General features: G+C 41.7%; 1 protein-coding gene across 1 annotated transcript; it reads right to left on the minus strand.

The window, feature by feature from the left end:
• Positions 1 to 7,234: 7,234 nt before the first annotated feature.
• PCK1 (phosphoenolpyruvate carboxykinase 1) lies at positions 7,235 to 15,361 on the minus strand. Its single transcript, XM_073607212.1, has 10 exons — positions 15,210 to 15,361; positions 11,644 to 11,893; positions 11,326 to 11,507; positions 10,996 to 11,199; positions 10,704 to 10,891; positions 10,041 to 10,203; positions 9,055 to 9,279; positions 8,617 to 8,748; positions 8,335 to 8,430; positions 7,235 to 8,219 (listed from the first exon to the last, which is right to left on the minus strand). Exons 2-10 carry the CDS (start codon positions 11,865 to 11,867, stop codon positions 7,765 to 7,767), a joined length of 1,869 nt encoding a protein of 622 aa, XP_073463313.1. The 5' UTR covers positions 11,868 to 11,893; positions 15,210 to 15,361; the 3' UTR covers positions 7,235 to 7,764.
• Between the last annotated feature and the right edge of the window lie 1,194 nt (positions 15,362 to 16,555).

Here is a 16,555-nt window from a genome sequence, read left to right on the forward strand (position 1 = left end):
CGGAACCCAGTGCTGTATGTAGCCTCATACAGTGTATACAGCACATCCAGCAGCCTCGCATGTTAGTGAGGGACATCGTTCGTTAGTCTGAGTCAGCTTGGCCCAAATGAACTGCGCAAAGTGCGAAAAGCCGGAGTTCAGCTTTAATTACTGCCTGTGCTGGGCAAGCTCCTCCACCTCTTACTTTCCTACATAACTTTTTATGTAGCTGTCGGAGGAGGAGGGAAAGGGGAATACGGTCCAAACAAACGGCAACTGACCCAGCCTATAATTGGCCTTAACAGCAAGGGCGACACTTCTCAAACAACAACAACAAAGAAAAAAAATCCCAGCTCAACTTACCAGCCAGCCTGCAACAAACTAAATGGTGAGTGACAGCTCCGAGTCCGCTGGGGCTGCTGACATCACATCCAAGATGGCGGCACCCAGCAGCAGTCTCAGGGCTTTTAAATGTAGTGGTAACCCCCATCCCCCTCCCCCCCGTAGGGGCTGCTAAGTGATGTGGCCTGTCTGTCACCCTGCCAGGCCCGGCATTCACTTCCTAGACACTCCAAGAAGATGAACAGTCCGTTGGCTTTGTTTTATTTTACTTATTTATTTTTTTAGGGAATTTAACTTGGATGGGGTATGGGAAATATGGTATGCCCAGTGAAATAATAGCAAAGTTGCTAGGGGCAACTATGTACACTGCTTGTACACTTCTCCAGACTCCTCCAGCACAACTCTTCACTTCCTATCTTGTGGTTCCAGGAACAGCTAGCACACAGTGGTTCGGCCTGACACTGGCTCAGCCCGGCCTTAGCAATAGCCTTTTTGCAGGCAGGGGCCGCGGGCCCCTATAGTGTAACAGAAAATATGTAAAGTCTTGTTAGTGCTAGCTGTCCTTCTGGTGGACTACTACTCCCAGTCAGTCCTCTTCAGGCTCTGCCAGCCCCCCCTGGCTGCATCTGCCCAACTTCACTGCCCAAGACATTGCATTCCTCCCTACTGGCTCCACACCCAGCTCCGACTGTTTCCTCCTAGTCCTCTCTAGCATGTATCTCCAGTCCTCCTGACTTCACATGTCACTCACCAGCCCTCCTGGCTGCAACCGGTGGTTCCCTCCTGAAGACTTGCCCGGCAGTACTAGCACCTGCTGTCCTCTCTGACTCCTCCTGTGCCTCCTGTTCAGATCCTTCATGCTTTCTTGAAGGGCTCTGTCCTGCACCCGAGTCCTAGGCCCAAGGTCACCCCCCCCCCCCCCAGTCCAGGGAGCTCCCTCAAAGGCCCCAACAGCCTAGTACTCCATCCTTGTTTCTTCCACCCGACAACTCCTCCCCAGCTGGGCTGACCCTGGGTATTTCAAGGAGGCCTGCCCCCTGCCCCTCCTAGTTGGGGACTGATCAGGGCTCCCTGAAACACCCCAGACAGCTCCACCTTTCTTCCCCTCCTCTTCTTCTAGAATCCTCTAGAAGAAAGAGGGAGGTAACAGTGAGGTGATACTGTCTGTGAGTCATAGCTGCTACTCCGAGCCACTCCCAGCCGACACAAGCCAAAACAAACAGGCCTACTTTCTAGCTAGGCCTGCCTAAATTTACCTACACTTACCAAAAAAGAAAAATACACTAGCACCTACCTAGGTAGAGAGTGCTACATAAACATTTGCAGAAGGGCTTAACATGCTTAAAATACATTACATGCACATATAATCTTATAGGATTTTAGAAATGAATGATCTGGTGACAGGATCTCTTTAAGCCCAGGCTCTCAGAGAAGGACCTGGATAAGGGAAAGATGTGTCCTCCACCAGGGTCATAGACCGCAGATAAGCAAACCGTCAACACTTGGACAGTGCATTGATGTGCATTATTAACATACACTGCGGCAGCACACAAGTCTAAGCGGTCCATTAATGTTCAAACCATGTTTCCCTTATACGGGTACTCTAGCGCCTTCGCTGACATCGCGGCTGACCTCTGTGTTTACCTGCAGCCGCTATCTCTGCTATCAAGTTTACAGCTTTACAATCAGTTTCGTAACAAATTACTTCTCGTGAAAGTCAACAGCTCGGGGATGCCAAGATCCCATAAAATCCTGGCGGAGCTGATTTCTCTATTATATTAAAAAACACTCATTGGAAAAAGTGCAGATAAATATGTTCCTCCTTCACCACAATGTGTTCTCATACAAAAAATTGATTCATTGCAGAGAAGCTGGAGAAGGACCTTTGTTATAGTTAAAAGTGGAACTGCAGGCAAGAATTGTGAACTTGTGAACTGCATTACTCAATCTTTTTACCCCAGAGGAACCTTTTGAGGTGTCAGGGAGTGAGTGGGGAAGAAAGTCCTATACATTGGAGGTCATTGGAAAGAATACCCCCCTTACAGTGGTGGCCAGAATGGCACCCCTTACAGACAGCTAAAAAGATCATTGGTATAATGCAGCTGGCTCTTCTAAGTGGCTTTGACCCAGGGACTATCCAAGCACCATCAAATTGTAGGTCAATTAGCCAAAGCTCCAGGAATTCCCTAGCAACCAGGAACCCTGGTTGAGAATTACATAGTAGGTGAGGTTGAAAAAAGACACAAGTCCATCAAGTCCAACCTATGTGTGTGATTATGTGTCAGTATTACATTGTATATCCCTGTATGTTGCGGTCGTTCAGGTGCTTATCTAATAGTTTATTGAAACTATCGATGCTCCCAGCTGAGACCACCGCCTGTGGAAGGGAATTCCACATCCTTGCCGCTCTTACAGTAAAGAACCCTCTACGTAGTTTAAGGTTAAACCTCTTTTCTTCTAATTTTAATGAGTGGCCACGTGTCTTGTTAAACTCCCTTCCGCTGAAAAGTTTTCTCCCTATTGTGGGGTCACCAGTCCGGTATTTGTAAATTGAAATCATATCACCTCTCAAGCGTCTCTTCTCCAGAGATAATAAGTTCAGAGCTCACAACCTTTCCTCAAAGCTAATATCCTCCAGACCCTTTATTAGCTTTGTTGCCCTTCTTTATACTCGCTCCATTTCCAGTACATCCTTCCTGAGGACTGGTGCCCAGAACTGGACAGCATACTCCAGGTGCGGCCGGACCAGAGTCTTGCAGAGCGGGAGAATTATCGTTTTATCTCTGGAGTTGATCCTCTTTTTAATGCCAATATTCTGTTTGCTTTATTAGCAGCCGCTTTGCATTGCATACCATTGCTGAGCCTATCATCTACTAGGACCCCCAGGTCTTTTTCCATCCTAGATTCCCCCAGAGGTTCTCCCCCTAGTGTATAGATTGCATTCAGATTTTTGCCAACCAAATGCATTATTTTACATTTGTCTACATTAGACCTCATTTGCCATGTAGTTGCCCACCCCATTAATTTGTTCAGATCTTTTTAGAAGGTTTCCATATCCTGGAGAAGTTATTGCCCTGCTTAGCTTAGTATCGTCCGCAAATACAGAGATTATACTGTTTATCCCATCCTCCAGGTCGTTTATGAGCAAATTAAATAGGATTGGTCCCAGCACAGAACCCTGGGGAACCCCACTACCCACCCCTGACCATTCCGAGTACTCCCCATTTATCACCACCCTCTGAACACGCCCTTGTAGACAGTTTTCAATCCATGTACTCACCCTATGGTCCATGCCAACGAACCTTACTTTGTACAGTAAACGTTTATGGGGAACTGTGTCAAATGCTTTTGCAAAATCCAGATACACCACATCTACGGGCCTTCCTTTATCTAGATGGCAACTCACCTCCTCATAGAAAGTTAATAGATTGGTTTGGCAAGAACGATTCTTCACGAATCCATGCTGATTACTGCTAATGATACCGTTTTCTTTACTAAAATCTTGTATATAGTCCCTTATCATCCCCTCCAAGAGTTTGCATACTATTGATGTTAGGCTAACTGGTCTGTAATTCCCAGGGATGTATTTTGGGCCCTTCGCCATCTCCCCATCCTTTGTAACCAGATGTCCTTCCTCATTCTTTATGGGGCCAATATGGTCTGTCCTCCCTTTTTTACTGTTTACATGCTTAAAGAAATTCTTGGGATTGTTTTTGCTTACCTCAGCTATGTGTCTTTCATGTTCTATCTTAGCTGCCCTAATTGTACCCTTACACTTCTTGTTGCATTCTTTATAAAGTCTGAATGCTGATGATGATCCCTCAACCTTGTATTTTTTTAAGGCCTTTTCCTTTGCTTTTATATGCATTTTTACATTGGAGTTAAGCCATCCAGGACTTTTGTTCGCTCTTTTACATTTATTACCGAATGGGGTGCATTGGCTAATGCCCTTATTTAATATGCTTTTAAAGCAAACCCATCTCCTCTGCGTGTTCTTTGTTCCTAAGATTTTATCCCAATTTATATCTTCTAGCAAGGTTCGTAGTTTAGGGAAGTTGGCTCTTTTGAAATTCAGTGTCTTTGTATTCCCCTTAGGCTTCCCATTTGTGTGATTTATACTGAAGCGAATAGACCTGTGATCGCTGTTTTCCTAAATTGCCCCGTATTTCCACATCCATGATCAGGTCTGTCAGTAGATCCATTAACGCTTTATTCTAGTTGGTGCATCTACCATCTGACCCATAAAATTGTCCTGCAAGACATTTAGGAACTGGCGAGCTTTAGACGAATGCGCGGTTCCCTTCGCCCAGTCTATGTCTGGATAATTAAATGGCTGTGTTAAGTCGGCCATACATGGATCACAATTTGGCAGGTTCAGCAGATACCTGCCGAATTTCAGTCCCTGTTTGGGCAGACTGATTGTACCCAAGTTGAGCCATCAATCTACTTGGGTACAACCAGCCTGTCAGATTTTTCACATGCGATTACTGCCAGCGGTGTTCTCCAGGCCGGAAAGCTCCGCTTGCTCTCCCACCAGCAGAACACAACAGCACTGCGGGAGGGGCACAGCCTTGATGGGGGAATTGAGCCATTTTATTTCCTTCCAACCATGGGTTGAAGGAAAGAAAATTAAATCATCTGAGGGCTGCCTTAGAACCTCAGTTATCTGCCCCACCCAGGGCTGGACTGGAACAAAAATTTGGCCCTGGACTTCATCCAGACTGGCCCACTTTGACAGGTCTCTCCCATGCCGGCTTGCCACCCAAGCCCCCCCCTCCACTAGCCATTAGCCGTTCTACATTATTTCTCTTATAGGCAGTACCAGTGGGGAAGCTAGACATTATTTCACCTGGGGCAAAGAATCAGTTTGGCGCCCCCCCCCCAATGGGACAAGATTAGGCAGGAAAGTGAGGCCGCCCTCCTTCCAGATCATATGATGAGCTTCTCAGTGTTGACTCCTGAGCATCATGTCTGTATTCAGGCGCGCTGCATAACTAGCCAGGGAGAGGAGGTGAGCACTGCGGGGGGGGACAGAGGACCGGAGGGAGGCAGCGGTCCACTGTCACTGAAATCGGCCCACTGAGCCATCGGCCCACCGGGAAACTCCCTGTAGTCCCAATGGCCAGTACATGCCTGGCCCCACCTATATGTCCTATCTTGTCGCTGCACCCATCCAACAGATTCCCATTTCTTATGGATGACTACAGGAATTTATAAACACACAAGAGCCAGTTTGGGAGGAAGTTGGACCACCCATAGAAAAACCATGCAGACACAGGGAGAATATACGAACCCCACACAGGTAGTATACTAATTTGGGGTCGAAAACAAGGGTACAGGTCACCACAATTTAAGCTGGCCACACATGGACCGACTTTTTGCTAATTCACCAGGAATTCCTTGGTGGCCCTGTTGGCACCACCTGGCTCGACAAAAGTCAAGTCAATTCTGAAAAATTCTCAGCCGAACAGCGCTTGCAGCCAATCAGTTGTAGTCACTGTTCAGGTATTCTAACAACCACAGGTTGATTCATACATGCTTGGGAGAACCAAGTCATTTGCCGCATTCGGCCCCCCGAAGCTGAATGAAAGAAATTTTTATGGGTATGGTCAGTTTTAGTCGCCACACTGCTATTTCCCTTCAGCAGCCCCTTTTCTTTACGGCAGGTCTGTTTTTACCACCAGGCCCTTGTGGGCAAATGCCTAGAGCAGCAATTGATGGACTAAATACCCAGTTCTAACTTTAATAAACCCTGAGTTGCAGAGCAACGAGAGTGTTTACTAGCCATGGCATATTGGACAATTGCCTCTGAAGCAGCCGGCATGAGCGGTGAAACCGGTCAGGCTTCCAACCTTGCTCCCATGATGCCAGTTTCTGGGATACCTCCTCCCTTATCTCCTCCATCCATTTAAGGCACTATGAGGGCCCTGCTCATTAGAGCTTACAATCTAAATGCTATTAGCCACATGCTGTGGCCCATTAATACCGTCTACATGTGGGTTGGTTGGTCTTATGCTAAAGTCTATTAGAGGATCCCTTAATGAACCTTGAATGACACTCAGCCATATATTAGTCCCGGAATATATTCTACCATAGGATCCTTTCGAGGATTCTGAAGAACACTCAGTTACAAGCAATATGGAGGAGAAGCTTTAATTTTGTGATTTAGTTCATGTAGACGGTGCCCCCTACTGGGGCACACACACCACATCTTTCCCCCTCTTTTTCTGGGGAGGGGGGGGGATGTTTACACAATATTCCTGCAGCTGCCATGGTTGGGTTTTTAATAATTGGCCAATTTTGATTTGATTTTATTAGTTGGATAGTGGGTCTTGTATGTTCTAGACTATAAGTGTTTAATAAAGTTGTTATCATTCTTTAATTGTTACATGTGTCAGACTTCTATGCCAGGTCTCCTATATACTCCTATATACTGTACATGCATGGTGGAACCATGTGGAACCCACGTAAAAGTATTATTATTTCTGTCCATCCAGCCCTTAGTTTTATGCAGATCTGCCACACAGCACAGGTTTAGCTGGTCTGCTATGGTAACGCAGGTCTTGTCCCTGACCTGCACTATGATTGGACAGTACCAGAGAAGCAGCACACTAATTAGCTCATCTCTCTGTTCTCCTCATATCAGCGTGGTTCTTGCACTGCAGCCCACCTTATTGGCTCCTTGTGCTGCTTCTCTCTCCCCCTTTCTGTGTCTTGCTGTACGTGGCCCACAGGTGGCTGATACCAAGTCATATTGTGATGCACATACTACTGATGTCTTTTAAAGCTTCCTGTAGTTCATAATATATAATAATATAATAATATATCTAGCCTATGTGCAGTATAAATCACTGACCAGGTATTGTGTTCTTTATTTGACACTCTGTTTCCCAAAATATCAAACGTCAAGTCCTTTTATTTTTTTATAAAAACAATTTATTTTACACGTAACAATAATGAGAAAATATTAACATTATTAAAATATATACACACAGAATATATAGTTAGGTATAAAAGGTATAAAGTAGGCATAACCACAAGAAAAATATACTTTCTCCTAAATTCTCCTGAAAGAGCTCTGCTTCTCCAGAACTCACAGGTTTCTCATCTACGACCTCCCCTCTCCACTTCTTCACTTTTTCCGTCCACACTCAAGTTTTCCTATTACAAGCTTTAGGATATTTTTTAGTCCTCCTTTTTACTCCATCCTCTCTCTTCTTTATAACACATAATGCAGAGAAGGAAAATAGAAAGAAAGGAAGACAGGATACAGTACGTACTACTACTTAGGTCACCCCCGTTACATCGAAAAGCCCAAGATTATGTGGTACAGAGTAGGAACCACGTGCTTATTTATTCAGCTGGGGACCCAGGATCTCGTTTTAGAAAGAAGTTCTTCTCTAAAACTGAAACAAAGTGCTCTATAATGACTAAGTCTACTCTTCACAACTGTTTCAACCTCTCCTCCAAAGACTCCAGTTCCCACTCTATTTCGTAAGGCAGGTCAGCATTGACTTGGTCATCCAAATATTTTCGAATGTCCTTGACTTCATCTTCCCAGAATTCTTTGGATATTTCGAACAACTCTTCCATGTTGATGTCTCCGAGCCCTTTCAGGTTCAGACAGCCTTCGGCGGGGATGTGGCCAATAGGCGTCTCCTTGGCGCAGTCTTCTCCATTGATCCTATTGAACATCCACTCAAGAACGCGAATGTTTTCTCCATAACCAGGCCACAGGAAGTTTCCTTGCTTGTCTTTTCGGAACCAGTTGACGTGGAAGATCTTGGGCAGTTTAGCAGATGGCAGGTGCTCCATGCTTAGCCAATGGGCAAGGTACCGGCCAAAGTTGTATCCAAAGAAAGGCCTCATGGCAAACGGATCATGCATGATGACCTTGCCTACAAAAGAAACAACATAAGTTTTTTCAATTACTCCCTTTGGCCACAGTGGTTAGTATTTATTATATGATGCTTTTAAGATGGCTGATATAGGTGGAATTTCATAGTTACTCACCTTTGTGCTCAGCTGCAGCTGTTGCTTCAGACCTCATTGCTGACCCAACAAAGACACCATGTTGCCAACTCATTGCTTCATAAACCAGTGGCACACCTAGAATTTAAAGTGACAAACTGGTTACATAAAATCTTAAACAAATCAACCGTAATATTTAAGACAGGATACCGATTTTCAACGTTCTACAGCAAATCTACTGATATAAAGATTTTTTTCCTCCTTTTTATTTATTTATTTTTTTCTTACATGTTCAGTTAAATTTATTAGCTTTAGATTACATACCTGCAGGTCTACGACCACCAAAGATGATGCCTTCGATAGGTACACCTTCCGGAGATTCCCACTCAGAGTCAATGATCGGGCATTGGCTGGCCGGAGTACAGAAGCGAGAGTTGGGATGGGCAGCAGGTTCACCTGGAACAATGGAATTTTTATTAAAATTTATTGTTCAAGACATGGATCATCCTAGTGTCTGTGATTAAAGTTGTTGGAATGTTTACCCGTATTAATGCCCCATATTTAAGAAAAATATATACAGTAATTATTATAGCTTAAACATGGTTAGTGGACTAAATTAAAATTATGACATGCTTGAACAAGAATAATGCTTGTTGAATTTGATCTTCAGATTTTCTATTTTATGGTAGAATGGGGCCAAAACATTCTGGTGTATAAAATGTGTTAATTATTTTCAGAGTTATGCTCCCCTGGTGGTCTTACCATCTTCAGGTGTCCATTCTTTGTTTTTCCACGAAGTCAAAGTGACTCCAGGTTCAAGTTTGACGCCCATTCCCTCCCAGTAGACTCCACCATCGCTGGTCTCTGCTACGTTGGTGAATATGGTATTTTTTCTGATGGTTTCCATGGCGTTTGGGTTGGTCTTCACAGAGGTTCCAGGGGCTACGCCAAAAAATCCATTTTCAGGGTTGATAGCTCTTAGATTGCCTAAAAAAAAAAAAAAATCAATTATATTATCCAATTAGTATGCAAATTTAGACATCAACAAGATAAATGCTCTTTGGAGGGCAAACGAGATCAGAAAACACTATGTGGTACATTTTCCAATTATGTTTTTTGAAAAATGTTTTTATTTTTAAATCCTATAAATGCACAGACTGCATGCCATTGGCTACTTTGTGGCCTCCTGAAGGATATGTGTTTTGGTGCTCACTCAAGCCAGTGATGGAAAAAAATATTCTTTGGAGATGCATTTACTAAATGGTTTGGATTATTTTATTTACACTAGTTTACTTTGTATGTGAAGTCCATTCCATATGGCAGAGAGAAGCTTCAAACGTGGCACCAGTAATTTGTAAGGAAGCTGTAGGGAGCATAGGTGTGGAAGTATTGATTTGTAAAGGGGCTGCAATAGCAGTTATCTCTAGCAGTCTTGTGTAATTTGTCCCAAGTCTGACTGTCCCCTGAAGCATTTTCCCAGTTTCCATCAACTCCTATAGTATGTTTGCAGTCTCTATACATCTCCTATAGGATACCTGCAGTTTTTGACTATCTCCTGTTGCATCTCTACAGCTTTCTGTAGCATTATATTAGTTGAATATTATAGGTGGCCCTGTAGGGGGCAGCACATGAGGCCCCCAAAGTCAAGTAGGTTGACCACCACTGCTATAAATGACAAAACTTTGGAGAATAATCTACACCTACTAGAGTCTGTATGTATGGTACTGTAGATGCCAACTAATTATTACCTTGTTCATCAAACTTCATCCAGGCAATGTCATCACCAACACACTCAATCTTCCAGCCCGGCAGTGCAGGTCGCATCATGGCCAAGTTGGTTTTTCCACAAGCACTTGGGAAAGCAGCAGCAAAATATTTCTTCTGCCCTTCAGGATTGGTGATTCCCAAAATCTGTGAGGGTCAAGGAACAGAAGTACAATATAAATATAACAATCAAAGATCAAGACAATCTGATATATTTAATTTAAAATGTCACATAAAATTTGCAGAAACAAGCATGCAGCTAATGTAGGTAGAGAATACTTTTTAGGGTCAGTGACTCAAGATGTTGAAGCTTTTTGGATCAACATACGAGCTAGGCAATTAGAACTTCAAAAAATAGCTTTTAAGCCCAACTCCATGGAAGTTTTCTTTTTTTTTTTAAAGTCTCTTACATGCTCTCTAATGCGCACTACTTGGCCTCTCTAATGCTCTAGTGCTGCACTCTGCGCCTGCATTATTATGTGGCATTATCCTCTGCATGATATAGAACCACCACTGCAGAAAGAAAGAGAGGAGGATCGGGGTACCTAACAGTTCAGACCAAAAACAGATCTAAAAAGTTACGTATGCTAAAAAATGTTTTTCAAAATTCATGGGGAGGAGCAGCGGTATTCTGTGTTTATTCGTACCAGCATGTGTTCTGACAGCCAACCTTCTTCTTTTGCAATCCGACTTGCTATCCTTAGAGCGAAACATTTCTTCCCTAGGAGAGAATTTCCACCATAGCCACTTCCAAAGGAGATGATCTCTCTGCGGTCTGGGATGTGTGCAATGAGTGTCAGCTCTGGATTACATGGCCAGTTGTTCACCAGCGGTTCTGCAGAACACATATACAAATATTATTGATTTGCCTGAGACCATTTTCTTTACTTCATATCCAATACAGGTGCATACATTTTGAATACAGTCTCGTTGACCTACTTTTTAGTGGTAAAGGGCAGCCAACCGAATGAAGGCATCGAACAAATTCCCCTTCTCCAAGGGTATCCAAGATAGCCGTTCCCATACGGGTCATGATTCTCATACTGCCCACTACGTAGGGGGAATCCGTCAGCTGAATGCCAATCTTTGAAAGTGGGGAGCCAACAGGACCCATGCTGAATGGGATGACATACATTGTACGACCTACCAAAAAAAAAAGGCCATATAGACATTAACAACAAAGCTAGTTGTTTAAGCATTGAGATTGCCTAAAAGGTGTTGTGCTAAAAGCAAAGTTCAGTGGGTCGTTTGGGGACCCCATTGCCGTACCTTTCATGCAACCTGGGAATCTGGACTTGAATGCTTTCTCAAAATCATCCTCGGACATCCAGCGACCTAGTTGGCTTAGTCCGCTTTTGGCAATAGGCACCGTATCTCTTTGTTCTTGAGTAACTATCACAGTTTTGCTTTCAATTCTTGCAACATCACGGGGATCCGTACGAGCCAGCCAACTAATATGGTGAAAAGAGAAAAAAAAGTGTTAATAAGTGAACTCTGTAAATGCTAAATGCTAAGTTCTATGACTACTAGTATTTCAGAATGAATTCTCAAATCTTTCCCAGCCTACGATAGCATAGACTTACGTACCAGTTCTCATATTTGGGCAGGCTCTTGATCATGCCAGTCTCTTCCATCTGGTGGATGAGCTTCTTGTTCTCCTCCTCGGAGCCATCACAGATGTGGATGTTATCTGGCAAGCAAATGCGGGCGTTGGAAACGATAAAATCGACCACATCGGAACTTAAGCTGTTCAGATCTCCATGAGTCACGATGCCTGCAATGTTCAGCTCTGTCTTCTCCTGGGATGGCATTTTGATGTCAGGTATTCTTTGTTAACCTTTGGAGAAATAGAGGTTTAAAATCATGAGTGTTTAAAAACTACACTGGCAGTATATAAAATAGCAAATATTCTGAATTCAGATATAGGAATAATTGTTAGAACTTGATATTGTCTTTTTGTATCTTCCCAACCAGTTCCCCAAATGCCATTGCAAAGCCGAAGGATGGAGATTGGAGAGAGATTTCTGCAGCATATTTGGCAAGTACAGAATCACAGTATATATAAAATAATATGCAAAGTGGTTGGAAGTAAGCTTTAAAATAGCAAAGATGTTTTTCCTTCCATAGGTGGAAGGAATCTCAGCTGGTCCGTGCTGAACAGACCGAGATTCAATCCATCTATGGGCAGGCTGGTTGTACTGAAGGTGATTCATTGATTGACTTTGGTGCAACCAGCCAGTCATATTTTTCGCATTGTGTCCTGCTGGCTGAGAAGGCTCCCTCCTGGCAGAACGCAGTAGCTCAACAGGAGGGATTCCCCCATCATCACTGAATGTGTTGATGGGGAAATTAAGCAGTTTTCTTTCCTTCCACCCACGGTGGAAGGAAAGAAAATTGCATCATCCATGCCCTGCCTTAAACAAAGAGAAAGTGAGAGATGTTTCTGGATGATGAATACCAATGTTACATGTTTCATGGAACAAGATCCGCTTCTTCAAACACAGAGACCCTCAAAATGTGAACTATCATAGGCAAGCATGCATCGATTGCAGGGTTTCTCAACTAAGGTTCCTCCAGAGGTCTCTAGGGGTTCCTTGAGCAATGAGCAGTTTCTGCCTCTCAGATAAGTTTCCACCGACACCATTGATCTTTTTAACTATCAGTAAGGGGGGAATTCTTCTCAATGACCACAAGTGTAAGGAGCATTCTTCTCAATGACCATCACACAATTGTATCATGAGCTGTAGATATGGTAATTTTTAGCAGGGGTTCCTTCTAACCGAAAAGTTATTTCAAGGGTTCCTCTGTGTTGAAAAGGTTGAGAAAGGCTGGACTATTGAGTGTCTCATCCTATCCCATCCCAAACTTGTCCCTAGGGCTAGTGGGAAAGCATGGGCATGGGGGGAGGAATGCCCCTGCCCTGGCCAGCAGGCCACTGTTGGTAATGGAGAGAACTGCAATCCTGTTCATTACCATCTGTGGCCTGGCTGCCATAACGTATGATGACCGATACCAAGGACTGCAAAATCACATTGAATTGGAGAAATTGAGTATTGGAGGGATTATTATCATGTGTTATACATTTATGGTAACGCCATGTGTTCACCTTTTCCTTTTTTTTTTTTTCTTGTAAACTATTTTTAAACCTTAAGGTACGGTAATACTTTTATCTTTGTAATAGTAAATATTTTTTATTATGTTTTATGACTTTGTGACACAGCATAATTCTAGTAATAGGTGTCGTTATAGTCCCACCTTTCTGAATTCTTTTCTACTAAAAATACAGAAACTTATTTTATGTTACTTTCCAGTTTCCAGTTTAGGGAAAATAGCTATGGTCTTTTGAAAGTCACAGCTGGCAAGTGTGTAAAGAGGCAAAATGTCCAACCTTGCCCCAATGCCACAATTTTTCTCTGCCTTTTAATATTGCTCTTAAATAATTTCCATTCTGAACAGAATAGTAAGGTGAATAGGGAAAGGGATGATGTGGAGGGATGGGGATGTTGTAGAACAGTCATTCTCTACCATGGTTTATCCAGAGGTTTCTAGGGGTTCCTTGAGCTGTGGCTGATTGACCACCTATCTGATGTTGCCTTCATAGTTCCAGGTTTCAATAACATGACACCAATGATCTTTTCAGCTGACTGTAAGGCTTTATGTACACTGGACATTTTTACAACCTCTCCTGAACGATTTAATTTGCCAGATAGTAGCCCACATTTAAAATGTCCGTTTTGCTACATTTACATGCCGCGTTTAGCTGCGTTTTGCCGCGTTTGCATTTAGAAGCTTTTTAAAAAATAAAAAAATTATTTTTTTTTCAAACACTTCTAAACGAAATGCACCTAAACATGAGTTACCACATTTATAAGCGTTCGCCGCTTGAAATGCCTCTAAACGCAGCGTCTGAACCCATTTTTTTTGCGTTCCAAAAAAAAGCCTCTAAACTCAGCATTCTTCCCACTGATCACCAATGTAAGGAACATTCTTCCCACTAATCACCAATGTAAGGAACATTCTTCCCACTAATCACCAATTTAAGGGACATTCTTCTCACTGACCACCAATGTAAGGAACATTCTTCCCAATGATCACCAATGTAAGGAACATTCTTCCCAATGATCACCAATGTAAGGAACATTCTTCTCACTGATCACCAATGTAAGGAACATTCTTCTCACTGATCACCAATGTAAGGAACATTCTTCCCAATGATCACCAATGTAAGGAACATTCTTCTCACTGATCACCAATGTAAGGGACATTCTTCTCACTGATCACCAATGTAAGGAACATTCTTCTCACTGATCACCAATGTAAGGAACATTCTTCCCACTGATCACCAATGTAAGGAACATTCTTCCCACTGATCACCAATGTAAGGAACATTCTTCTCACTGATCACCAATGTAAGGAACATTCTTCTCACTGATCACCAATGTAAGGAACATTCTTCTCACTGATCACCAATGTAAGGGACATTCTTCTCACTGATCACCAATGTAAGGAACATTCTTCTCACTGATCACCAATGTAAAGAACATTCTTCTCACTGATCACCAATGTAAGAAGCATTTTCCTAATGACTCCCGATGAACTATTCTTAGCAGGGGTTCCCTGAGACCCGAAAATTATTTCAAGGGTTACTCTGGGGTAAAAAGGTTGAGAAAAACTGCTGTAGAGCTTTAACCTGAATGCCCCTATAATTCATACAAGAGTATGTGGTACATTTTCAAACCACATCACTCTCTCAAACACAGCAGGGCAGCCATATTGGTGGCCAAACCACTGCCCAGCCAATCAATTTTCTGGGACCTGGCCGAATCACAGAACCTGGAGTCAAGAAGTACCTCCAGTCTGCATCATATCGGCGGGTCCTAGTGAGTCGATAGGCTGCGTTCGCCCAATGCTAGTGTAGCACATCATCAAAATGGCCGTACACCTAACAATAGACAGGTATACGTAACAATATCAAGAACTAGCAATTCATTCCCAGGCATTTATACAAATTATAGGGGGAAAAAAGATTAATAATGCAAGCAAATACACAATACACAAAATACAGAAATATGCAAAACTTGACAAAAATTGTTAGAAAAAAAAAATCATCATCAAAGCAGAGTGTGAAAAAATATAAATGAAGTTGCACTTACAAGCAAAGAGTAGTAGAAAGTTGTAATTCTTCCTTCTTCTTCTTCTTCTTTAAAGTCAAGTAGATCAGTTTTCTTCATGACATCAGGTGAAAAGCCGGTTCTTTAAATAGTAACAAGTAACACAGACTCCGCCCCCAGCCCCCCCACTCCCCCCTCCTCTCGCAGGTCTGTCCCTTCGTCATATTGATCTGTTTCGGCTCTCAGACCTGCAAACAAGTTTTTGTCGTAAGAGAGTTTCTGATCAACAAAATTCCTTTAAGAGCTAATGATTGATCGGGAAGTGGAATACAGGATACACCGTGTACCATCATATCGCCCGGGGCCACAGGACACAACAACAGAAAAAAACACCTTCCCCAACATAAAAAATTATTCTTGGTGGACTGATTTATGAAAAAACTTTTTTTTTTAATAGAGATGTATTTTTTTTATTCTAAGCTTGCATTTCTTTTTTTATTGAAATTGCACAGAACTATTTACATATGAATTATCATTTTTTATTTTTTATTTTTAGCTTACGTTTCCTTTTTTATTGGCATTACACACAATTATTTATACAGGAATTATCTTTTTTTTTTTTTTTTTATCTTAAGCGTAAATTTCCTTTTTTATTGCAATTACACAGAAATATTTATATAGGAATTATCTTTTTTTTTAATTTTAAGCTTGCATTTCCTTTTTTATTGGAATTGCACAGAACTATTTACATATGAATTATTATTATCACGTTTCCTTTTTTAGTGGCATTATACACAAATATTTATAGAGGAATTATCATGTTTTTTATTTTTTATTTTAAGCTTACATTTCCTTTTTTTATTGGAATTACACACAAATATTTATACAGGAATTATCATTTTTTTTAATTATTTTAAGCTTACATTTCCTTTTTTATTGTAGTTGCACAGAACTATTTACATATAAATTATCTTTTTTTTAATTTTTTATTGTAAGCTTACTTCTCATTTTTTTATTGTAATTGTACATAAATATTTACATATGGATTATCATTTTTTTATTTTAAGCTTACGTTTTCTTTTTTAGTGGAATTGCACACAAATATTTATACAGGAATTATCTTTTTTTTTTTTTTTTTTTTTTAAGCGTACATTTCCTTTTTTATTGCAATTACACACAGATATTTATATAGGAATTATCTTTTTTTTTATTTTAGGCTTACATTTCCTTTTTTATTGTAGTTGCACAGAACTATTAACATTCGAATTATCATTTTATTTTTTATTTTAAGCTTATGTTTCCTTTTTTTCTTGGAGTTACACACACAAACATTTATACAGGAATTATAATTTTTTAAATTTTTTTTTTATTTTAAGCTTACGTTTCCT

The sequence above is a fragment of the Aquarana catesbeiana genome, linkage group LG12, assembly GCF_042186555.1.
Source record: "Aquarana catesbeiana isolate 2022-GZ linkage group LG12, ASM4218655v1, whole genome shotgun sequence".
Lineage (NCBI taxonomy): Eukaryota > Metazoa > Chordata > Amphibia > Anura > Ranidae > Aquarana > Aquarana catesbeiana.

What these genes read in the sequence shown, in the direction of transcription:
- PCK1 (XM_073607212.1), bottom strand. Translation starts at nt 11,867, where the DNA reads ATGCCATCCCAGGAGAAGACAGAGCTGAACATTGCAGGCATCGTGACT. An exon ending in CTGCCCTTTACCACTAAAAA is followed by an intron (nt 10,892 to 10,995) that starts GTAGGTCAACGA and finishes TGTGTTCTGCAG; the next exon opens with AACCGCTGGTGAACAACTGG. An exon ending in AGAATGGACACCTGAAGATG is followed by an intron (nt 8,749 to 9,054) that starts GTAAGACCACCA and finishes CCATTGTTCCAG; the next exon opens with GTGAACCTGCTGCCCATCCC.